This window comes from Plutella xylostella, chromosome 14 (assembly GCF_932276165.1).
Source record: "Plutella xylostella chromosome 14, ilPluXylo3.1, whole genome shotgun sequence".
Classification (NCBI taxonomy): Eukaryota; Metazoa; Arthropoda; class Insecta; order Lepidoptera; family Plutellidae; genus Plutella; species Plutella xylostella.
The window spans coordinates 4,296,296-4,321,881 of record NC_063994.1 but is presented as its reverse complement, the minus strand read 5'-3'; the positions used below and the strand labels follow the sequence as shown (position 1 = coordinate 4,321,881).

At 39.6% G+C, this 25,586-nt stretch overlaps 1 protein-coding gene across 2 annotated transcripts in view; it reads left to right on the top strand.

Moving 5' to 3' along the window:
* LOC105380077 (protein goliath) overlaps positions 1 to 25,299 on the top strand; it is a 45,386-nt gene extending 20,087 nt beyond the window's left edge. Inside the window, exons 2-12 of one of the 2 annotated variants that reach the window (XM_038120229.2) lie at positions 4,575 to 5,163; positions 13,567 to 13,764; positions 15,230 to 15,329; positions 19,228 to 19,360; positions 20,755 to 20,872; positions 21,525 to 21,596; positions 21,905 to 21,987; positions 22,254 to 22,350; positions 22,880 to 22,972; positions 23,332 to 23,435; positions 23,863 to 25,299. In XM_038120229.2, the coding sequence (XP_037976157.2) occupies positions 4,966 to 5,163; positions 13,567 to 13,764; positions 15,230 to 15,329; positions 19,228 to 19,360; positions 20,755 to 20,872; positions 21,525 to 21,596; positions 21,905 to 21,987; positions 22,254 to 22,350; positions 22,880 to 22,972; positions 23,332 to 23,435; positions 23,863 to 23,953 (1,287 nt within the window). In that variant the 5' untranslated portion in view covers positions 4,575 to 4,965 and the 3' untranslated portion in view covers positions 23,954 to 25,299. Of the gene's footprint in view, positions 1 to 4,574; positions 5,164 to 13,566; positions 13,765 to 15,229; positions 15,330 to 19,227; positions 19,361 to 20,754; positions 20,873 to 21,524; positions 21,597 to 21,904; positions 21,988 to 22,253; positions 22,351 to 22,879; positions 22,973 to 23,304; positions 23,436 to 23,862 lie in introns of those variants that run through there. The other variant, XM_048625290.1, reaches the window with a different exon arrangement.
* Positions 25,300 to 25,586: the final 287 nt, after the last annotated feature.

The window sequence follows — 25,586 nt, the reverse complement described above, 5'->3', positions numbered from 1 at the left end:
AAATAAATTACTGTCACTGTACCTAAATAGTCAATATTGGTTATTTGCGTAACAATCGCAAATAATGTGAAACGTACAGTACAATAACGCTAACTTTGCAAAAGAAAGAACAACACCAAAATAAGGTTTATTTTATTAGGGCAAAAATTTACTCTTAGTAATTTCTGACATGGACGTGTTATGACTTTTTCTTATTGTTTCCTTTGAAGGGTACCTGCGGACGTACATGTTATAAAACAACATATTTTACCCGTTGCTAAGTTAGCATTGTATAAATATACTTTTTTTTTTATAGAACATCGCGTCATTTTATTATCCATCCAGTCATAAAATTCTTTCACATCTCTGTCTTCCGCATGTCAACTTACCCATCAAATTTGTTTGTTTGCCCGAGTACCCCAATTTCTTTTCCGGCGAATGATTAGTTTTATTTGAGTTATTATTCTGGAGATAGCGGCTCTGACCTTGCCACTGCGTGACTTTCGTCGCGATCCAAGGGAAGGCCGCACAAATAGCGTGCTAGTGCTTTTGTTTGACGAAAGCATGTTTCTATGGCATTTCAAACAACTTTCACCTTTACTTTTTATTTTGAACATGAGATTATGTTTTTTAATGTTGAAGAGCAAGGGAATGAGATCGAGGGATTATCCTATCTACCTACTGATTTTTTTTATTTTTTTCGATCGCCTATACATAATTTTATTTTTGACTTTACATATTAGTAGAATTTTGTATGGCAGGTCGATTGACCAGACATAAGGTTTTTTTTTAACTGAAATGCCACGTAAAATTCACCTTAATAGCTGCTATCTAAGCTACAGCCTAAAACCTACAGCCTCTACGACTTCCGAATTCCAAAACTAACGCAACAACGCCGTTGCCACCGACTATTGATTAACAAAAAGCCTTCCCATTCCCGTCAATGTCATCGGCATCATTAGCGACCAAGTTCATGCTGCCCTTGGGTAGAAATGGCATTTCCCATGGCGATGTTTACCCGTAACACATCATGTCAGAATCGACCCCTACCTAGCAGTTTTCTACTCACTTTATGACTGCCTAATGCCTACTTATACGAGATATACTTATGTTGCAGTGGAAAAGGGCCCACTTTCCTTTTGTTGTTATTTTATGATTATTTGACTATATTTTATGATCGATGATAGGTTAGTTATTGAGAATATTGAGATATATTTTTTTACTTTATCAATAATTACCCAAAATGAGCCCTAACTTTTTTTTAATTTATCCGGCAAAAATCAACTTTGGAGTTTAAAATCACGTAATCATGCATCTACGTTGCAGTAAAAACAATCCCTTCAAGGCTGTATGTATACCTACGTAGTAACACTGAACACCCCAATGTCAGTAACCATTAGATATCAAGTTCAGACCGCAGCCTTCGCAGCGGGCGGAAACACCCGGAATGGCCTTTCCGGAAGTTAAGTGTAGTGGACTCGGGTCGGGCCACATTCGACCCGTTCCACATTCGACCCAGCTGTAGCAAAGCGGGACTGTATACTTGATTATTAACGCTGATTGAATAGATTATTGCACTTTTATTAAATTTTTACATGATAACAATTATGCACACACGTCGGTAGGTAGGTAGAGAGATAGAGAATTGCCAGACGACAAAATACACATAAAAAATATAAACTTTGGCAGATAGGGACAGCGCCACCTGGCGGACGTGGCGAAGATTCTGTGAGGATAACATATAAACTGGACTCTAAATTCCTGAGTACTTACGCTGAGTGGCTCGCTTTCGAGTCACCCCAGACTGTCCCTTCGGGGATTACAATCGTGAGCATATATTTATGTTTGTGTGTTTCTTCGTAGATTCGAATGTCAATTCCTTCAAATGAATACTTTTCACTTTGACCTTTGTTAATACTTGGTACTCTGGTAGGTACTAATTATTAGTTTAAAGTTGGTCCATAATTGTAAGTAAACAACTTTAATGAATAACTTTCAAACGAAATTAGCCAGTGACTTGATTGAAATTGGGTCGAAAGTGGAACGGGTCAAATGTGGCTGGACCTGTGGACGCGTCACTGTTAGCACGTCACGTGTGATACCAGACTCGACCCCCGAGTGTGAAACCTGAAACCTGAAACTAGGCAGTTGGAGTAGGCGGGGAAATGTTTCAGAAACTTGTTAGGTGGATAAACTGAATTGAATAGCAGACATTTTGCGTAGGTAGAGATATTGGAAATTTTAAGGGCAAATATACTTACTCAATGCGGTATCAAGTCTTTCAGTTATCGCCACATAAACATCAATACAGTCGATGTCTCTCAGATCAGATATGTAGAATATGCATTACGCACTTTAAAAAATATGGCAAGATTAACTGTTTCACACTTAAAATCCGATTTGAATCTTACTCAATCCGATCGAAATCTTATCCTTGCTATTAAAAATCTCAAAATCTTATCGCCACCTATATCGGGGCCTATACAAAGGTTGTATTCAATGTCGCGGTATCACCAAGCAGGCAAGTTCATAGGAACCTTGGTCCGGGGCGGGCGGCCTTCCCCTTACCCGCTGGCTACAAGTCACCCGACACGCGATTCGAGAATCAACCCCTTCCTGTAGTGATGGGGACATGACGGGAACACGCGAGATTGTATCGATGTGAATAGGTACTACACTCGCGAGCAATGAAATTGTCCCACCTACAAAATGTCGACAGCAAAAAATGGCCTAATTTTTTAAAAGATTTATATTGAAATTTGAATACAATATTTACGTTTTTAGTTTGTAATATTATGATGCGCGGTTGTGTAAAGATGAACTTCAATATTACAGACAGCGTCAATAAGCTAACCTTTTCCGTTTAGAAGTAAGTTGGTGCTTCTGCTATGGCCTAAAACCCTTCCTTCATTAGAAGGAGACCTGTGCCCCAGCAGTGGGGACTTGATGATGACTGCTATTGCTATGTCGCTGAAAGTTTTTCATTGCTCGCGAGTGTAGCTACTTAAGGTAAAGGATTGGTGGTGCGGGGCACTGCGGGGGCTACTGTTTACTACCTATTTACAGTGTACTTACATACGAATTAACAGTATTTGTACAATTGAATAAACAAGCGTAAATGTGAAAGTCACGATGATTATGGTTAAATTCGGATTAGCATTGTGAAATTATGTAGGTTTTCGTATTTTTTTTTACCTATTGTGTATTGGGTTCCACTGCTGAGCAAAGGACCAGGGTGTTCACCTATCAATTCACATCATTTCATTTCATCAATTTCATTTTTGATGTCATCAAATTTTCCTAAGAAACATGTTTCTCAACACTATTGAATTACCGATGTCGATGCACAGTAGGTACATCCCTAATCGAAGGCTGCCCTTTTAATTTCTGCCTTTAAGTTGACTGTGCCATTGACAGAATTTATAGTGTTGTGTCAAAAACAGCTGTTAACTCAGAACCGGTATGCTAAGCGTAAATAACGTAAAAATGTTGACATTCAATATTAGTCGTTAAACAAATTGAGTTAACGTGCTGTTTTCATGTTATTATTGCTATGTTCGAAGTAGGTTAACAGTTTCAAGTACCTACTTAAGCATTATTGTATAGATCACTTAATTTTATAAGTTTTATAACTTAGTGTAAAAAATAGAATAACTACAAAATATCTGTATATGATTATTTCCTTCATAATATTCCTGAATCCATGAACTTTTAAAACCTACAGAACCCATCAAAAGATCAGAGACAAGACTTATCAAAAGATAAGATCGCAATGATACTGTTTGTATCTCCCACACTGGCTAGTCACAACATGATATAGAAATAGTGCTAAGATCGACGACCTAGGTCTTAAGTGCACCCAGGTCGTTGAACGTACGAGCAAAACATATGGAAGAAATGATGTTAAAATACCTTTTGTTTATTGCCGTGAATGTCGATAGCATGTGTGTTTTGTGTCGAACGATTGTCAATCGATCGTTTGTTGTCTGTAAATGATGATTAAAGTTATCAGCTAGCAATAGGAGGCCACTTTGTTCGTCACACATGGTATGAAATACGTGTAGGTGTTAGTACTTATGTATATTTTTTCTTAAACATAAATAAGATGTGTTTATTAAGGGGAACGCCTCGTCTTCGACCACGACTGACCTGCAAATAGTAATAAACTTTATACAGTTGAAAGTAAAATAGCTAGAAGCATACCTATGATATCATATCATTGTATTAGGTAAATGCGTATTGCGTACATAGTACCGACATACAATGTAAGCTAACTACACAATTACACATAAGTATTAAGTTTCGTCTGCATACATTTCGTCCGATAATGGAACTATAACGTTTATTTTCGTTTATCGGTCAGTGCTACTTACTTTTAAAAGTCTGCTAATGACGTTGCATATCTTGTTTTTCAAGTTCTGAAACAGATCCGAACAGCTCGTGCGGTATTGTTGAAATTTCTCATTAACATCTGTATTTATATGACACGACTCACGAGCGTCAAGTTTCTTCTCACATGGCAGTCAATTTTCAACAGCATTCCATGCACCGAGTTTCGAAATGTACAATACTAACAGTTGCCTCCTTTGTTGCAGTTGGGCGAAACAGTGCAGTTTCTGAACGGTTATGGTGCGGCTGTCGACTTCAGAACTGTTGTAACGAGCTGACGCCCAGAAGATGTGGCGAGGTGCGTCCAGAATCTCTTGACGAAAACCTCACTGTGAAGCTACTGGCCGAGGAGAAAAAGGAAAAAGTTAGTCAAGGCACTCGGCGCCTCCGTAGCTTATCGCGACCGCCTCAATACTCAGAGTGCCGTAGCGCCGCCAGTACCGGAGTGTCCGTCGCGACAGCCGGTCACCGATCGAGCTGCGAAAGAAAAAGTGTAAACATTTCGCGCCAGTGTTCGCCGATAAAAGTGAATGTTGTGGAAACATTACCGTTGCTTTTGAAATTTGAATATCGAATGTGGTTGTTTTGTTTTTGATCATGCGCGCTGTTCTGTGGTGCGGCGTGTGCGCGCTGGGATGGCTGTCTCTGGTTGGCTGCCACTCGGCCGGGAGCGAGCTGGAGTCGGTCCGGTACGGTCCCGCCGAGGACCGCTTCCCCGGGGACTCCTTCGTGTTCGCCGCCATCAACGTGACCTACGAGGATGAGCATGGGGAGATATACTCTGATGTCTCTGAGGTGAGTAACGCGACATGTTTGGTACACTCACGAGCAATGACAAAGTTCCATCTACTTCGACCATCTACACTCACGGGTGATGACAAAGTTCTAGTGAAAAAAAATGGAACGTCAATGATAGGTGGAACTTTTACATATCCCGTGAGTTGGTGGAAGTGGATGATGGCATGATGGCAAGGGTAGTTGGTTTTTTTTAAATGTGCGATGCATGCGAATGAAGGCGAGACCAAGCGATGATTTTATTGTTTGTAGATATAGTGGACTTAACTTTTATACATTATAAATTGTTACAAGTATAAGGTTAGTGATGGTCATGTTAACATTTAAGTATACATATTTATATTTACTAAGTTTAAAAAAACAGGTTCGTCCTGGCAATGTTGACACGAAAATCGTGAAAAACACACAAATCACTTCTGATACATATTTTTATGGAAAGTAAATACTATACAATGTAAGCCAAATACACAATAATTCACGTGAGTTCCATCTGCTACCGTCACACCTCAAATATTTTTAACGAGAGCCAATACGACATGCTTATTCTACATACGTCACATAGTGATTCAGTAGGTAATTAAATTTGCAGTACCTATCAACCGAAAGTACAAGTGTTCTTGATAAAGTATGACAAATAAAACTAAAGTGTGTAAATATGAACTTACTTACATAGTACTATTAGATAGATACCACAATAATAACGTATATTAAGCAATGCGGTGAGTAACTCATTCCGGAAGTTGACATTTTAATAGTTTAGTCAAGATGTGTCATGCAACTCATGCAGAGTCGACCATCTTTGTGTTTCATCAGCTAACTGTTCATCAAGTGATCATCTTTTATTACACTGTGAGGGAAATCATTGCGACAGAATACATATTGTAGTGTGGAGTGTGGATCCATGTCTACAGCATTTCCATTATCATTGTACCTACACGTCTACATTCATGTCTACATGTCATACTGACAGCCTTCTAGTAAACTGAAAATAAACTAAAATAAACCGTAGATAGAACATTGCAATAAATATTCCGTCTTCTGTATTTTTTGGTACCGTTGAGATGACCGTACAGAAGAGTTGTTATAAGTTCGATATGGTCAGTGGCCAGCACAGACGCCAGATCTAACTTGACTGTTTCTGTATCTAAGTTCCATCAAAATAAGTTAATCCGTTCAAAAACGCTTTTGGTCTATAATATTATGTTGTTAGGTAATAATAGGTAAGTATGGGTAAAGTGGAAGTGTATAATATGTAAAATTAAAATATAACCAATCCGCTTAGCAAGAAAACAAGAGAACTGGCCATCTAAAACAGCTGTATGACCATGTCTAAAGTACGTATCTACTTAGTAGTGGACTGTCCATGAAGTGTCCCATTCACAGACTGACTACAATTACAAATTATTCTGTTTGCGAACTTATGTAGGAACGTAGGCAGTCGTACATTCTGAATTCTGAACATGAGTCATTCAAACTACTTACATATAAGTAGTATTGTTTCAGGTAGGTAAATTGGATAAATGACCGAAATTACGTATGTTTTTCAATTTTGTAATTTATGTAGTGTTTCTGTTCCGGTTCTAATAGTTTATATGCTTTTTAGTGGAAAAATAGATCTAGGCTAGCTACATGAGTATAATGAATAATGAAGCCTCCTTCTCAGCCATTGCGTGTTGAAGTAGAGCGTTTTACACCACACTACAGAGGCAGTTGCTAGAAAGAACATAGGTACTGTGCTATGTTATTTTATTCCACCTTAATCATAATACTATTTTAAAAACATTGATTCCCACGGTCTAGCAGCACATTGCAGACCAAAGCAAAACCTAAAACTTAGCCACTAGCTACTGGCTGGCTCACTCCCTTTTAATAATTATTTTGAGGGACATCTCACACACGGCCACTGTAATATGGATGGGTGTTGGACAGCTGATTATTAAATAGATACATATACATATTAACACTCAATATATGCACCAGCCGGGGATCGAACCCCGAATCAAATGTTTGTTTACCAAGTATAATTATCTTTTTGGACATACCTAAGCGAGTAATGTGGGCATATGAGGTGGACTGAATATATGCAGTTTGGCTCGCGTCTGTAGCACGGAGCAGTAATGAGTTGCATTGGTGCCAAGTTGCCGGCGACACCCGCTTATACCTATCCTATGTATACATACCAGTATATAATTATATATACACTCACAGGCAATGAAAAAGTTCCAGTGACAATAGCGCTAAATTACTCCTAAACAGCAAAGACTACCGTAATGACGCTTTCTGCAATATCTGCAATTTTCTGCAATTTGCAAGTACAGCGCATCAGAATACTACCAACTAAAAAAGAAAATATTTTGATCAAATTCTAAATGAAATGTTTTAAAAAGACGACCGAATGGCGTAGTGGTTAGTGACCCTGACTACTGAGCCGATGGTCCCGGGTTCGATTCCCAGCTGGGGCAGATATTTGTTTAAACACAGGTATTTGTTCTTAGGTCTTGGATGTGCCCGTAAAATGGCAATAGGCCCGCCCCCTATTACATTGGGACTAACATAACACTCTGGCGAAAAGTGGGTGCAGCAATGCACCTCTGCCTGCCCCGCAAGGGAGTACATTAGTACAAGGCGTGAAAGCGTGTTTTTTTTTATGTTTTAAAAAATTGGGGTGATTTGGTTTCGACCCTTTGTAAGTGAAACGGTTTCATTGCACATGGACATATATTTACTGTCCCGCTTACTGTACCCCCTCATTAGCATCCTGTGTGTGAGTTGTATGACTCTGTTCTTCTCTGACTATACTACAAAATTAATTTGCAATTCCTATTATAGAAGCTTTTTAAAATGTAAGTTCGTATAAGTCTCAAATCGCAAATACCTCTTATAAAAAATAAACCTTAATTATGTAGGTCTCCAATCTAGCGTATAAATATATAAAAACAGTTTGGAATTTATAATGTTGTTAAACGATTATGAATATGATCATTAAAGGAAAATAATATTCCGATTTCCGGTAGGTATCAGGTGTAGATAGCGAGATTATTTCGGAACGTTTTATTACTAGGATACCTAATATCTCTCTGCTATTTTAAGATGAATGTCAAGATCATTAGATCTTGCGGAAAGAGCACTAAAACAAGAACGCAGAAGGGTGTTATTATTAGTTCACGTAAATGTTTTAGTTTATGTTTTGTTTATAATATAAATAGCCGATCCATAAAAGGGCTTTCCTAAAACGCAATCCAATGCTCGGTCTTTATGGACTACCAACCAAGTTCACAGAACGAGCATTGGTTAAACAAATAACGGGGCTAAAGATTTTTGTATTACAAAGTTACACTTAAAAAGAATCTTCTTACTTACTGTTTATCATGAATTTTAAAACATTGGTAAATAGTTAATTAAACTAACTTAATAATAGCCTGGATAAAAGTTTTCAAAGCTAAAATAGTTTCAAGCTGTTAATTGAGCGAACCGTTTGTTAAACGAAAAGAAACAATGAAACATTCTATTGTGTGTTTGAAACAAACAAATGTTACAGGACGTTACAACTGGAAGTTAAGTTGCTGACCTACTTGAGCTCAAGTACTGATGAAATACCTACTTTTCAGGGCAAGATACTTAAAATAACATAAGCACTCAGGATAGTCACGATTCCTTATCGAAGTTGTACCAAAACATGGACTTAACAAAGGTCTTTAAAAATAAAGTTGCAACATTTAAATGTATTTAAATCTACTGCTCTCTTGCTCTATGCTGTCAAAGCAAGCGGTCAATAGATTTCGATATGTTTGGCGCAAGTCACCCTGAATGTTTGTTATTTACCATTTAGCTGTACATCAACGAAAATGTTAATATTGCCTATTATAACTTAACGTGACAAGACGCCAACACACTCCCATGTTACATTGTCCCGTATAATACCCATACATAATGTAGTTACCGACTATCGTACATAGCAACGTGCCTTTCACCAGTCGGTTTGGCAAGAGCAGTCGTGAGTGTATCGCGACCTACATCTGGCATCGAGACTAAAGCCCTTTGAATAAAGCCCTTTGCTGGCTGCTTCGCGGACTCGTTACAACATGCAAACCTGATGCGTATTTATTGGGTCGATGGAGCATGAAAAAAATCTAAATTAAATAATGTATTTGCTCGACGCTATTTGATCATCAATCGATCGTCTAGGTACGTAGATTTTGCTCTGATCCTATCCTACTAAAAGCGTAAACATGGATATTTGTTACTCTATCGTGTGAAAACGGCTGGGGCCATTTTCATGAAAGTTGCTATGTAGGAAGCTGACAATCTGAATAACGTATTTTTAATTCCGAAATTCCAACGGGAAAACTTTAGTTAGACGAAGCTAAGCACGCGCGAATTAGTTATTCTATGATAAAAATAAATAAATTTAAATCAGTGGAACTATAAGTGCCATGCATCAAATAAATGTTTATGGCGATGTTGCCAGTTTAACGAGCATCGGCCATTAGGTGTATTGTTGATGTGTTACCCAACTATGCGCCAACAAAGATTACGTTAGCCTATATTACTGAAACCGGCCTATTTCGTATCTCACAGATAATATAGGTACCAGCGGCGGTTTCATCTTTATCAGTAATTTATCAATCAATTGGCCTAGATTGCATAAATATGATAATTATTGTATTAATTATTAATAAAATTTGTCCCCAAATCAGAAATAGACAACCGATAACCATATAAATTTTATTTAAGTGTCAGACGAAGACCCGATTTATTGAATTCTTTTAATTTAGGTACACTATGGTTTATGAATTCTAGTCTTAAAAGCCCTTCCTTCATTGGAAGGAGATCCGTGCCCCAGCTGTGGGGACGTGATGGGTCGATGATTTTAGGTGCATAATGAAGTTTGTTCTAACAATCAATACCTACAATGACCTACATCTAATAATTAATAGTATTTTCAGGTCGTTACTTCCAACCTGGCCGCTCCTGTTAGTACCTACAGCTTATATCAGCCTTATTCCTGCGAGTGTAATCATCGCCTTAAGTTGTAATTAGAAAAGTTTTATACAGTGTCGTGGTTTTCTGCTCGATTATGTCGAACGATATTATGCATAGTATTGATCGATTTATATTTTATTATATTTTGTAAATTTTACAGCATAATAATTGCTACTTGGTTGTTGTTTGTCAGATTTTGTCGACCAAGAAATAGGGTAGGTATGTATGTGTGGACTGTGTGGAGTGTGGATATACTTTCGGACACATCCAAGGAAGTCAAGGATCTAACCTTTATGTATAAGAATGATTTGTAAAATCGACTAATCTCATACTATAAGTGCAGATTCCATCGGTAGGGTCAAATTCTCTTGCTACCTCACACTCACATGTGACTCATTTCTTTGTGAATCAAAACAAAACACTCTCGTCACGGCATACTTAATCCAAATAGATTTTTTAAACCGTGAAATTGTTTAACACTCTTTTAATTTGAAAACAATGCGTTGACTCAACCGTAGTAGTTAACATACTGACATCTTTTGAACTACGTAAATTTGCTAATTTGTCAATCACTATTATAGAATGATATCAAGTAATCACGTCATAGATAAGTATATACATACCTATACAGGTACCTATTTATATCTAAATTATAAGCAATTTGTGAAATCTTTATGAGAAACTACACCAATAGATTACACATGTATATTAAGAAAATAACATTCAAGTTTTTATTGAGAAATAAGTTTCGTCACTTTTTGAATGGAATTTAATATGAACACCTGTAGCTACAGAGCAGCCAAACGTGTGCAATCACTCATAAAACTACCCGCATTTAATTAACTAGTGTTCTTTTCATGTACATTGATATGTAGAAAGATAAATTTACTTATTAGTGAATTGTTTAAATGCTTATAGACTTGTTATTTTCTCATAATATACGAGTATAGTTTTGTTTTGTATTGATGAAAAAATATACTCGTATTATGTCTTAAACATACCGCAAGATCAAAGATTTCCACAGTATGTGTGAGAATACTCTTACAGTTATGAAAACAATTTGAGATTCCCTCGCAAGAATGATTTCCTCTCGTTGTAATATCGCGGAGTTCGCCGGAGCTGAACATTGTAAACTGCAATCCGACACGACACAAGCAATTGACCACCCCACATTCATTAACTTCAACTTGCAGACTGCAGCCATATGGCCGGAAGTCATTACTTTTATGATAATTTTAAAGTCAAAGGTTAACGAAGTTGTGTGACGCTCGGGAAAGCTCGCTTCCTCTGAATCGAAAGGCGGCGGGTTAAACTCTGGCAATGTACACGAAATAAATGAATCTTTGCTCACAAATTCTATATTTATTATCAGAACAAAATATCACATGAGTTTCGGAGCAAATTCGGATTGATTATGGTCCTGATTTTAGTAATTAACACCCGTTTTCCGCGTGAAAATTTACTTTTCTTCTTCATCTTCTACTGCTGTTAAACGGTGGTAGGCAATCATTTCTTTTTTAACTTATCCTAACTAATATTATAAATTCGAAAGTAAATGTGTCTGTCTGTTACTCTTTCACGCCAAAATTATACTGAACGGATTTGAATGAAATTTGGTAAGTATACCTACATATGGTCTAGGGTCTAGAACATAGATAGGCTACTTTTTATCCCGGAATTCCCACGGGTAAACTTTTAAAGGTCCTAGCTAAGCTCGCGGGAACAGCAAGTGCAAATATAAAAATATTTTCCCTATCAACAGCCCTTCTAAACCTGTGGTTTACATGCACGGCAGAGGTAAATGGCCAGCCTCGTTTCAAGGGTGATTGGTCCACTTCAAACGGCTTCCTGCGAAGTCATGCCCCATTTGTGCTGCCGCCTGTATCAGGATGACTCATCATCAGAGTTCACGTGGGGTCATGTTTATACTTGTTTAATTAAATAAATTAACTCTCGCTGGGACCCCTGAGTTCCAATTGATATGAGACTGACTTTAGTGGTCGCGTACACGTAATAAATAATAAACACTCTGAGACTTACTTACCACAACAGATATTTACTAATATTTAGCGCTGTCAAAAGCCTACAAAATCCGTCAAATTTGTTTTAGACACTAGTTAAACAGCGTTTAAAGTTTTTTGTGGTAGTACAGTTTACGTCGTCGGCGTTGTATGTTTTGGGTCTCTTATGTTTTATTTAGAGCTACGGTTTCCGTTTCCGTTACCATATAGTTGATGAATTAACCATGTAATCGTCAGCCACACAAAACTGTGCCAGTAATATTAAATCCGCCCCCAATTCTTTTCACAGCGAGTCGTTTCGTGCGTTCGCCATTTAATAAACGATTTATTTCCAATACGGGCTCCGCTGCCCCGATCTTAACGCGTGAATTATTCATGACGTATTTTTATTCCAAAAGAGGAAGAGGAAGTGAACGGTTTCCCGCCATTTTCATTCGCATGTGGATCACGAGTGTCGACACGTTGGAAATACATCCATGGCCGTGTGCATATTAGGAAAATCGAACCGTATTTACCAAACATTCTTAATCTGGTGCTGCTGGTTATGAGAAATGCATTTTCACGATCACGAATTCAAAGCAGATAGGTATTGAGTAGGTACTACATCTGTACTGTACCATACTCGTTGTGATATTTATAATATTCTTTTAGAAAGAAGTTCTGCAAAATAAACGTGTGTTGTACAAAAAAATACAATGTATATGTTTCAAAGTTGGTGAAGAAATAAACAGCAATCTCATTCAGGACTCATATCATCATAACACACTTCCTTTTAGTCGGTAAAAAAGTTGATTATGTTACCTAACAAGCAGTATTGTCCGAATGTCCGGTCTAGGGCCTACATTTTATAAGCTGCTAGCAACTCGATCAATTTGTCAGCAGTGATATTGAAATGCGATACAGCACTGTCATACAATACGGGGCTCGCATATTGGCGTTATCTTATCTATCACTGTTATGTATTATTGTTATTCTCTATTTGTGTCCCACATTTACTGTGGATCGTATTATTTACCTATTTATCGATGCCTGGCAAATACAGGATCGATGTTATTTATTAATGAAACTTTTCCATAAAACCCACTTACATTCTGATATGTAAACTATGGATATCAATTTACTAAGGTGGTCTTGCACCAAAAATGTTAAACGTATATTTAGTCGCCACCAAACGTCTGTCAGCTAGTACACCATATGTTATGTCTGAGAAAAAAAATCATTGTAGTTACTTGCGTTTAACCTTATTTTTTTAGTAAGTTTTGCTCGCAACCGCATCCGATTAATTCATCAAATAACTTTTATCCAACTATTGAAAAAAGACACCTAGTCATTAAAATCATACCTTTAGGCTTCATGAAAGCCAAACAAGCTTCACTAACAACCCTCCTCCATATTCCAGTCCGGCAAATACGGCGAGGGCTACATCGGCAGCGCGCGGGGGGTGGCCGTGCACGTGCGCGCGCGGGGGCCGGGCGGCGCGCGCGACCACTCCGGCTGCACGTGGCCGCTGCTGTCCGTGGCAGCCCCCGAGCAGCCGCTGCCCAGCGAGCCCTGGGTGGCGGTGATAAGGAGAGGCAGCTGCAACTTCGAGATTAAGGTAAGGTGCTACGACAACACTGAGGTCGAGGCCTTTCCCATCCAGCCACTGTCGGCCACGTCGGAGCATCTCCCACATCTCCCCCATCTCATTGCTTGTGAGTGTAGTTAACGAGTAGTCGGGTGAAGCCACGGACAGGCATGCGCAGCGTAAGAGGTGCTCCGACCCGTTGGACCGAGTTACACAGGTGGCCGGCAGTGGCTGGATGAAGAAGGCCGAGGAAAGTTTTGTGGCGCTCATTATTAAACTGTAAAGTTAGTACAGCAATTCTTTGCCTACCCTGAAAGAAAGTATTATAACTGCAACGAGTGTTTATGGTTATTATATTATTTATTTATGTAACCAGAGAGTTTAATATGTAAACGCTCAATTGTCATTGTGATCGGGATTTTAATTCCCATTAGGTTTTTTTTTTGTCTAAAAACCACTCCTTCACGTGAAGGTTTGAAACACGACAGTTAACTTTTCTAAATTATCTACCGGTGAAGTACCTATTGATAATGGATGTACCATATACCTAATCAAACTGATAAGATGTAGGTAATATTTTTGTTTTGTTGTCATTGTTTCTCATTGATATTATCTATCTTATTTGATGTAAACAGTCTGATATTTAAGCTATCATCAATATCAAAGATAAACGCACGCATTTCTGATATCTAGTAAATACGGTCAATCCCTTTAAATATATCTATCAAACATACCTAACATAATTGATAAAATAAGATGGATGGAGTGATAAATAAAAATTGTTATCGGGTATTGGTACACAAAATAGTTTTAAATGTATGATAAGTATGTTAATATAATCCTATCGGAAAATAAATAGTAATATTCATATTCTTAATCATAACATACTACATGAAAGTATGTGCATATCAGTACTTATTTAATAGTTAACACGCAAAGTTTTGTTCGACTATAATTTGCTTAACCCATCATAGGTAGATAATATATAGTACTTTCCTAGGTGTGACTACACAAAAAATAGGTCATTATGTCAGTGCGAATGGCTCGGTGTTACGTCGAAGGACAACATGGGACTTCTAATTAGTTTTTGTTGGTAAACTTCATAAAATATAACCCAGTAACCCAATATGAATACAAGGGCACATAAAATGGGAAGATCCAATAATAAATACACTACTATAATATTATAGACGTATAATGTAGTCCGTGAGGAATCAAGTAGGAGATTCTGGGATATACCTGACCAAAAACCAAAATTGGTCTCAGATATTTGAGTTTGAATAATCATACGATTTTGGTCCAACACCTATGTACAGTTACTTCACTGAAATTATCATATCTATACCTGCTTCTGCGTGGCAACCTCCAAATCGGATATCATCGTAACGATTGCCAATCTTCGATGTAAGAAGCAGATATTAACTTTTTAATGTACTGATCGCACATCTTCGATGAAGATATTGACTTTTTTATGCAATTCATTTTCATCTTTCAGGTGCAAAATGCGTGGCGCGCGAATGCGTCGGCCGTGCTCATCTACAACGACCGGGACACCACCGGCCTGGAGAAGATGAAGCTGTCCACCGACAATGGACGTGAGTATTGTCATCATCATAAGCTAATAATGCTCTTCTCCCATTACGATACGCCTGTGGGAAAAGGGGTTAACACTCGTCTAAATAATCTACTGCTACTCGTGAAACATAGTCACCAGTCACCACAGGGCTCTTCCAAGGAGCGTCAGAACTGTAGTCTTCTTAGTGTGTGACAAACACTAGGGTTGGACTAGGGTTTGCCACCGTGGTGAAAGGATTAATAGTTGGTTTAATTGTCACTCGTTGACTGCCCAGGGTGCACCGAACGTACTTATATGGTGTGGAGTAAGGAGACACTCTGAATAAAGCGAAGCCGACGGGATTTTTATTGCTATAAACAAATAAGTCAATGATATATAATAACAACTTCTTATGTACCCACGGTATCGTCTTAAAATTTTTGAACACCTTCTATAACTAAGAGGTTTTTAAGTTTAGCACTATAGGTACAACAAAATACTAAACATAGGTGATTAGGTAAATCATTAATTTTGTAAATTGTTTGTAAGTTTTAAACAGTTGTTTACTTCGAAAACAATTACGATAATGTTGTTTGTTTCATTAATCTTTGTTTACTCTAACTAAATTAAATCTCTAGGTGCTTAGAGTAAGCAGTATTTCTTATTAGATACTTCTTCGATTATGTTGATGTTTGCGTAGTCGAGAACAAGAGGACTAACGTAACGAAGCGTGGGAAGCTATTCTTACTCATCATAGGTACGCCTATAATTTAAAGGTTCTCTGCCTACTACATACTTACTTCATTAAATACAATTATAAAGAGTTTTCGTAGAAGTTTAAGCATCCGTACCATTTTCATTCGATGAATGAAAGTAACAGCATTATAAACATCATAAATCAGTGTACACTGAGCCAGCCTAGGCAACAAGGGCCAAGTACCAACATTACAAGATATGATATGTAGCTATATTATAGTAGAACCTATGTAGACCGCTATGGTGGTTAGTTGGGTCACTTTATATTGACGAAATACTAAGTTGCGCGAACCACGACTCTATCTCGTTGTATAATACGTGCCAATTGCACGACAGCTCTCGTTCGTTTTTCGTCAGTATAGAGTAACCCTCCAGATACTGTGTAGACTCGGCTGGTCGCGTATTGAACCCACTGAAGGCCGCCCAGTATACTCCATTGTTCTCACTATAACCACCTAAGGGCTCACATAGCTCTGTACAAATACAGATATCTGACTCACATGCACATAGCTCTTTGTGTATTCTGTTGAGCATTCGCTTAGCTAATTAAAGGGCTGCATTGTACATTGTGTTTGCTTAGTTACTGCTCGGAGCTCGGTTTTTAGACTGTAATATAATATTACAGTAGGATTGCCGTATTTTACTGTTACGTAAAAAATACCAAGGAGAAACTAGGAGAAGTCTATATATGCTTACAAGAAAGTGGAGCTTTTTAGAGCTATTTATGTAGGTACCGCAAACGTCTTTCCATTTACTGTTTGTATGGCATAGTTTAATCCAATATGTAGTTTTGAACACCACTTGACCAATATTCTATTCTATTCTATTCTATTCTCTGTGGGGGTGTAAGTACCTGCACCTGGCTCTCTCGAATGGAACCTTTGTGCATATCCCCAAGGTCTAAACTGCCTTCCTAAGCTTGGACCATTTCCCCACCACGCTAGTCCACTGCGGGTTGGTGGGTTCACATATCTAGATGTGCTAGATCTAGATATGCAGGTTTCCTCACGATGTTTTCCTTCACCGTAAGAGCGATGGTATACATTGTACTTAAGTTAAAAGAACTCATTGGTACATGTCAGCGCCGGGATCGAACCCGCATCTCTGGCGTGAGAAGCGGGCGCTTACCCGACTGAGCTACCACCGCTCTCTTGACCAATATTAAAAATAGTTACTTAACTAACGGAATAAGATTAGGCCTAGTGTTACCGTACAAAATCACGAGAAAGTGCGAGCAAGCACGTGCAAAAAGTCGAAAACTAGTGTTATAGTCTCAATGCGGCTTCACCTAAAGCCTGTCCGGTGTATTAGACTGTCGTCCCACGCTGGGTGGGACAACGTGGGACGCCCCGTGCCGGCCCAACTGCCACCAAATCCATTTATCGGTCACGTTAGGGCCCGCACATTTGGGGCACATGTGATGCTGTGACGTTGGCAATTGTTTTAGGTACCTATTAGATAGTGCCTAGTTGAATACGTAGGTATATGATTTGACCTGAAGGCTGTTTTTTATACGTCTATGTTTTAGTTAGTTTTATTTGACTCTCGCAAAAGCTTCTTCGTAAAGTTGCTGTTATGCGGGCTGCAAGCTAAGAACTATTCAGCTTTAGTTTAGCTTAGCTAGAGTAGATGACACCGATTTCCATACTTGTGTGCAGACCGCAAACTATGTTACAAGTAAGGTAAACTTACTTAGCTTAGCTAATGTTCTGCCAGCTTTCCTTTATTAGTAAAGTAATAAGTAAGTATGTACTAAGTTCAATAATATTACAAACTTTTGCTAAACCAAACTCCAAAGTTGAACATATTTAGTCGGCAATCTATGATCTGTTACAACAACCTGTTAAACACTCGAAACATTGTTTAACCTTATCTTATCATTTATGTAATACATGGGCTATTTAGCATAATGTAATGTTAACCAACTCGATTACGAATATACCACTGCGTATGTTCGTGGCCTAGCGTACACTTACGTCATACCCATACAGCCCCGCAGAATAAACACTGCATAATTAGTAAGCCCAAGGGTGCACTCTTATTCCCTTGGCTTAAGGTCGCGTGTTAACGGAAGAAACCTTGGCAGTGAACACTAGAATAATCCCTTTAGGGTGCTGCGAGTGAACTGTAACATTTACAGTGCAGACTCGAGCTTTAACTTAATTATTGTAATCCTATATGCCGCGGGACGCACGCATTATGCCTATGAATAGGTGCCTACATACTTTACGGTTATGGGTTATATACTATAGAAGCTATATAGAAAATTTAGGCCAAGAGTTTATATAAAAAGCGTAGCAATTAATCGTTCCGTTACTTGACTGTGTATTCAACGTCCAAAATCAAACTCGATACCAAAAATTTATAAAATCCACAGTACTCACCTGAATACTTTCCTAAATACTTACATCTCTCAATCATAGGTATGAACTTTGTATTAGGTTAGGTCATTGAGAAAGTATAATCTCTCCAATCTAATATCTATGACGTCCTCATTTTACAATAATCTTATTCAATATATCAAAGTATTTCAAATGTATTGTATCAAAGTACCTAATGACGAAAGGAATTGTAGCAACATGATGCAGTGAAAACTTGTTGTGTCAACATTTCCACACTGGAATAGTATATTATTATCAGTACTTGCTGACTCAGATAACACTTGATAAGGTGTGAAACTATTGTGTTGTATTGCTGCAAACGCGATATGGCCTGCGCTAGTTTAAATGCTCATAAACATGTGCAGGGTGGCAATTATCAGTGAACGACCCGAATATACTTACCTGACTATAAATTATATCCTTAACAAAATCTACTAAAAAGAAAGCCGAGGGGGGAATTTCAGCAATGAATATCTTCATCCCTTCGTCCTACAACGGTTGGTCAACAAATTTCATTAGATGCTTTGGGAAGCTGCTACATTTTCAACAAATTATTGAACATAGGAGCCCACGGCTTCAACGGTTTTATCCCAAATCTCCCACTGAAACACCAGAAGGCCAAGCTAGCACAGGGCGCACGGCGCACGCCAAGATATAACAAAAGTTTTGCATCGCGCTCAAGCGAAAACCGCGTGCGCGTCCCGTGCTAGGCACTGCTAGGCCTTCAAAGGAATTGCAGTCTGCAACCAACGCTCACATACAATAACAACCTAAGCATTTTACAGTATATTTCATTTCCAGGTAACATCAGCGCCATCTTCACGTACAAGTGGAAGGGCGAGGAGATCGCGCGCCTCATCGACAACGGCACTCGCGTCACCGTGGGGATCGTGCGCGGCCGCACCTCGCCCATACACATCAATAATATTAACAAGTTAGTACCGTGTGACTTATACACATCCACAAAATCAACAAGTTAGTACCATCATCGCCTATACACATGCAGCAGTTACAAGTACCAACGTCGCATATACCCTTCAGGTCTACTTATAATAACCCGTCACTTGGCGCAATTAAGAAGTGACAAAAGTTCTCCTTCGCGGTCGCTCTTTAGGCTGAGCGATGTGAGTGAGCGCGGTGCAAAACTTTTGTCACGTCATGCGCCCCGTGCTTTTGATCCTTTCAGGTGGTGATAGAGGAAGTAATTTCCAGTCGATTGACCTGTGGCGGACTCCTAGCCACTAGTTCAGACGAAGATCAACAGATGGCGCTCGGAACGCAATACAGAGAAGATGTATGGGAACTACGCAAATTACTATGAAAATCCTACATCGCGCATTCGAAGTTTCTCACCTACTCTGCAATATATAGAAATCCCCAACGCTAACCGTTGGGCAGCTGCCCGCCAGGCCATACCACCCGGCCTGGTCGGAGGATCCTCCCTTTGCATGGGGCTGCTCTACCACCTCCAGCATCTCCATACTAGTGACCCCGTGAAGAACATCAGCGCAGCCTTCTGAAGACCCGCAGAGCAGCTTCCACGCCATCTTCCAACGACTTTCTCTCCTCACCTCAACAGCCGTGCAGTAGAACCCTCAGCAAGCAGCCCCTGGAGCCAACCAGCCAGCATCCGGTCTCAAAGGGCATCATGACCACCAGCATGCAGCGAACGCGCAGGCCTGGTCACACCCTCGACCCACACCAGCAACTTGGCACAGCACCACTGCACTTCGGCCGGTCAGCAAGCAGAGCCATCCTCTCCTGGTCGACGCAGCACTCTGCCACCATGCTCCACTGCAGGCTCATCCCGACTCACCGTGGACATCGCCACTGCAGCATCACCCCGACTCACTGGGGACTCCTCACCGCACTCACAGTCCCGACTCACTGCGGACTACGCGGCACTGGCTGGCAATCAAGACTCTCGGCTGCACTGAAGACTATCGCCCTCCGGTCTCGGTGGGGGAGTGATGTGGCGGACTCCTAGCCACTAGTTCAGACGAAGATCAACAGATGGCGCTCGGAACGCAATACAGAGAAGATGTATGGGAACTACGCAAATTACTATGAAAATCCTACATCGCGCATTCGAAGTTTCTCACCTACTCTGCAATATATAGAAATCCCCAACGCTAACCGTTGGGCAGCTGCCCGCCAGGCCACACCACCCGGCCTGGTCGGAGGATCCTCCCTTTGCATGGGGATGCTCCAACACCTCCAGCATCTCCATAGACCCTTAGCCTTAATTTTATCAAAATCGGCTTTAGTTTTAGTATTGAATTTCAGGGGTTTTTATGTTGGCTAATCTTTACTTTCCTAAACTCCCAGGACGTCGGTGCTGTTCGTGTCGATATCGTTCATCGTGCTGATGGTGATCTCGCTGGCGTGGCTCGTGTTTTACTACATACAGCGCTTCCGGTACATACACGCCAAGGACCGCCTCTCTGTGAGTACAGCACTCTGGTTACATATTTTGGCTTATGTCTATAATAATATATGACACCCCCTAAATATGTACATAAGGAAAGGACGACTTGCGAAAGGTGGCTGGTTATGATTGGATGCGGAAAGCTAAAGATCGCATCCAGTGGCGTGCTTTGGGAGAGGCCTACGTCCAGCAGTGGACTGCTATAGGCTGATGATGATGAAATATACATGTACACGGTCGCCTAAACGTTATCTAGTGTAGCCGTGTGTGACGTGTAGTTATCCTAAGTGCATTGTACTCATTCAAAAACGGCGATACGGCTAGCGACGTATCACGTGTACAGCGAAAAGCGGGTGACTCAAATGTACTAAATTTTACTCATTGTTCAAAAACAATAATTTTACGTAGGTATTTATTGTACCGCTTGTGTTATGGTATTGCATGCAACTCATGCAAGCGACAGTAAGACAATACCACTATTGTTGCTCATACAACACTGCAAAGCAAGGCGACTGCAAAATATATGATGCAAATTAATCAAATTCAGTTTTACAAAAAGATAATACAAAATATACCGTTTTACCTAGTTGTAGGTAGACACAGATTAAGATTTTCAGATATTAGGTACTTATTATATTCTAACGATGATTCATATTTCGTATGTTTTCAGAAAAGGCTGTGCTGTGCCGCCAAGAAGGCACTCTCAAAAATTCCCGTGAAGAGTTTAAAGACTGAAGACAGAGTAAGTACTTATTATTATTATGTACCTATCTAACTAAGATTTTTTTATTGTATTGATTTATTCCCCTTTATCACACGCAGTTAACTAAACAATATAAAAATGAAGGACCAAGAAATGTTGTCCCATCCAATTTGAATATCAGCCAATAATTCCTCCTACTTCCACTTATGGACCGGTCGCCATTTTGAAATTGTTTCTTTAACTGCGCGCGCTATATACTGTAGCATTAGGTACACTGCTGTTTTGATTTAGGAATTTTATATATTATATTTATAAAAAAATATTAAGTACCTACTTTATGTTTTCAGGAAGTGCAAGGAGACGGCGAGTGCTGCGCCATCTGCATAGAGCCTTACAAAGTGTCGGAGACTTTGAGATCTCTGCCTTGCAGGTGCGTACTAAAACAATTACCTCTGGTCTACGTAAATTAACCATGTACATGATGTTACAAATTTTCATTAATTGTAGCAGTGTATACTACTCAAAAATTCTATATAATTATTGGACATGCAAAAAATACTTCTCCATACAAACCATACTGGGTGGACTTCTTAGTACACACAGACAGCAAACTTTTGTTCAAAATGAGCCTCTGGTTACTCTTTGTATTCACACCCTGTATATGCCGACTATAACCCCACTGTATTGACCTTCCAGGCACGAGTTCCACAAGAGCTGCATCGACCCGTGGCTGCTGGAGCACCGGACGTGTCCCATGTGCAAGATGGACATACTCAAGTACTACGGCTTTGTCGTGAGTATATATTATTACATTTACTTAAAAATGCCCCATTTATATTATAATTACAAGCAGTTCCTGCGAGCTTCGCTTCGCCCTAAAAAGTTTTCCCGTGGGAATTCCGGGATAAAAGTAGCCTATGTGTTAATCCAGGTGTCAGCTAACTCCATATAAATTTTCGTTAAAATTGCCCTTTTGACGTGAAGAAGTAATAAACATACACACATACTCACAAACTTTCGCCTTTATAATATCATTGTAGGATTATACCTATATTGCTATGAATCTACCAGGTGGGTACCTAATTTTTCATCACTAGCTGCGGAATAAAATATCACGTTATCACAATCTCAATAAATTAAGGTATATTTATTGTCTACGGTCGTTGATCCAGCATAGCGTCCCTAAAGCCTCGTTTGCCTATTCTTGGTCTCTCCTCCAGAACACGTTTACCTCAACGGTCATTCCACACTTATGTTTAACACTAGACCGTAGCTTCAGATGTTAATAACTAATTTAATATAGTTATCTTCCTCATCATCAGTTCACGGGCAGCCAGGAGAGCATCCTACAACTGGAGGTGGAGGAGGCCCGGGGCCGCACGCTCAGCCCCGCGCGCCGCCCGCCGCTCACGCTGGTCAGTACATAATAGTCAATATATACTTACTTTACGGTCAGCACTGACGCCTTCTAACGCCAATAGCTACTACCACTCTAATATTTTATGGAATAGATCTTCACATCTCACCAGTCTATTTAGGTATCTGTATACAGGGTGATTGCTAATACGATATATTTCTTATGCTGGCACCACCAGCTATTCGTAGATACTTGTATTGGATTGGATGTTTGCTGCATTGGTCATTTGTCATTTTTTTAATTTAAGTATATACATTTTTAATAAAAATGTAGGCAAATTCGGAAATAATTTTGGCGAATACAACAGACTCTCCTCTCCTTGCATCCCAGGCTTGACTGTCACCGTGTTGGTTTCAGTTGACGAGCGACAACTCGTACTCGGAGGCTGCCAGCGAGCGCTCCTCTCGCGCCTCCTCGCCCGACGAGCTGGTGCCCGCGCTGCATGACGCACGGGGACACCGGTATGTACACACCATAGTTTATTACTTCTACGGTACACACATATGGAGACTACAGGGCACCCCACACCCAGGTGTATTAGCTCCTTCTCCCACTACGCGACTCGCAAGCGTCGCAACCAACGCGTCACCGACGTCGAAGACACGTTTTTATAGGCGATCATGGATTGCGTCGCTTGAGAGTCGCGTAGTGGGAGAAGGGGCTTATAGCGCTCACTCATGGCGCGGCCTCATCTGTGAATTAGAGGCGAACAAAACTTTAAAGTGCGCGTCTTGCGTCCCTTTCTACATGGCATTTACAAAGCAAAAGTGAATACGACGAACTATTAGCAAAAGGTTTTTTCGAGCTGGCGGCTTTCCACGGCTACACGTAATATCTTTACCATAGCCTAAACAACTGCTATACGGATGTCCTGTTATTAATTCCCAGGTCCCGCGCGTCCACGCCGGGAAGCGAACCCCGGCCCGAGTCGTCGCGAGACACCGCGTCGGTGGCCTCCGCGCCCGCCGCCTCGGACTGAGCCCGGCGCGCCGCGGGGCCGCATTGCTCTAGATTGAACCTACAGCCAGTAGCTTCATGAATCTGGCTGCTGGATCCAGGCATTGGCTAAGTCATGCCGTTATGCTGTGAGAGTCAATTTGCAGCAATAGCCAGCCCGTCGTGCCAAAAAGAACTCACCCCATTGGCTAGTTTGCGAACAGCCCCCGATCCCCGCGTGTGATTGGCGAGACAGTGATGTGTTCAGATAAATGTGTTTCTTAAAAAAAATACTCAAAAATTATCGAAAAAAAAACTTCCAGTGAAAGTGTGTCGGTGGATGACAAGTGATATTTTTTATAGAGCTCTAAGTACTTAGTCGTAAGTGTAGCGTAGTGCATTGTGACCCCGCCTAGTCACCGAAAGTTTGACCAACAGATTTGTCTAAAGTTATTCGTCAATTCAAGGTAAAATATTGTACTTAAAATGTGCTAACTCGGCTGGCCCATGATCTCATTATGTTAAACTTTAATTCGTTTAAAGATACAAGCCTCAGTTATCTGTTGTAGTTCGCTCAATGCTGGTATAATATTTTTTTATAGAAAGTGGCCCCAACATCCGGTTATATAAATATATATATCCGTCCATAGTGTAAGTGACTTCAGATCCTACTAATATTGTTAAAATACTATAATTATGTTAGCAATATACCCCGTGCCAACATAATAACTAAACATGAATAACTGGTATATTTTATCTGATAAGTTCTTACTGAATACGACTTGTATGTTACATTAGAAGTATTTGTTTAAGATGGACAATCAATTGAGTACTTGTGTGTATAAAGCTGGCAAATGTCTCTAAAATCCTATTATATAATGTACAATAAATAAATAATGTATCGTATTTACATTTGCAACAATTCTTTAGATTGATTGAAAAGTTTATTTTCATGTGATCAGCACACATTGATACATGAAGGATAATTTACTTTCAGTATTTTGGAAATGAGGCAAATTGCGTCTACGGTACATATTTTCTGTTATATCTTAAAAACCCTTTGTCTTTTTCATTAATTTATGTATGATGTAAATCTGAACGTCGACTGATAGAATGAAACCTGGTTCTGAAATAATAATCGTTAAATCTTATACCTCTAATAGTCAATCTATGCAATGTTTTGGGTGCTTACCCACCAGAGATGTGCTTTGCTGCGATGCTATACTTGCTATTGTATGCGTTTGAGATCCACCAATCATATTAGTCAACATATGTAGCAATAGTGGAAAAGGATTTCTTTCACATCATCGCAGCATGGTCAGCTGCATATCACATCTCTGGTGGACCAGCACCCTCACTGTTTTCAGAATAGGATATGCATGAAGTTAAACCTGTCGGGCATTCGCTTGTAATTATGATTCCTGCTAAGTATACTCTAAACTACAAGAAAAATATATAATATGGGAATGTTTTACCATGACGAACCAACACGCCACCTTTACAAGTGAATGCTCAAGCCTGTATTTTTTTATATTAGTCAGAACTATAGTGTAAACATGTTGCCTGAATAAAATAGAAAATTTTTAGTTGTGTCAAAAGTAAAATGTTCTTTTTAAAGATACGTTTGTGATAAGGCGGTATAGGTACGTGGAGACCGAGCAGAAACGTGGTTAAAT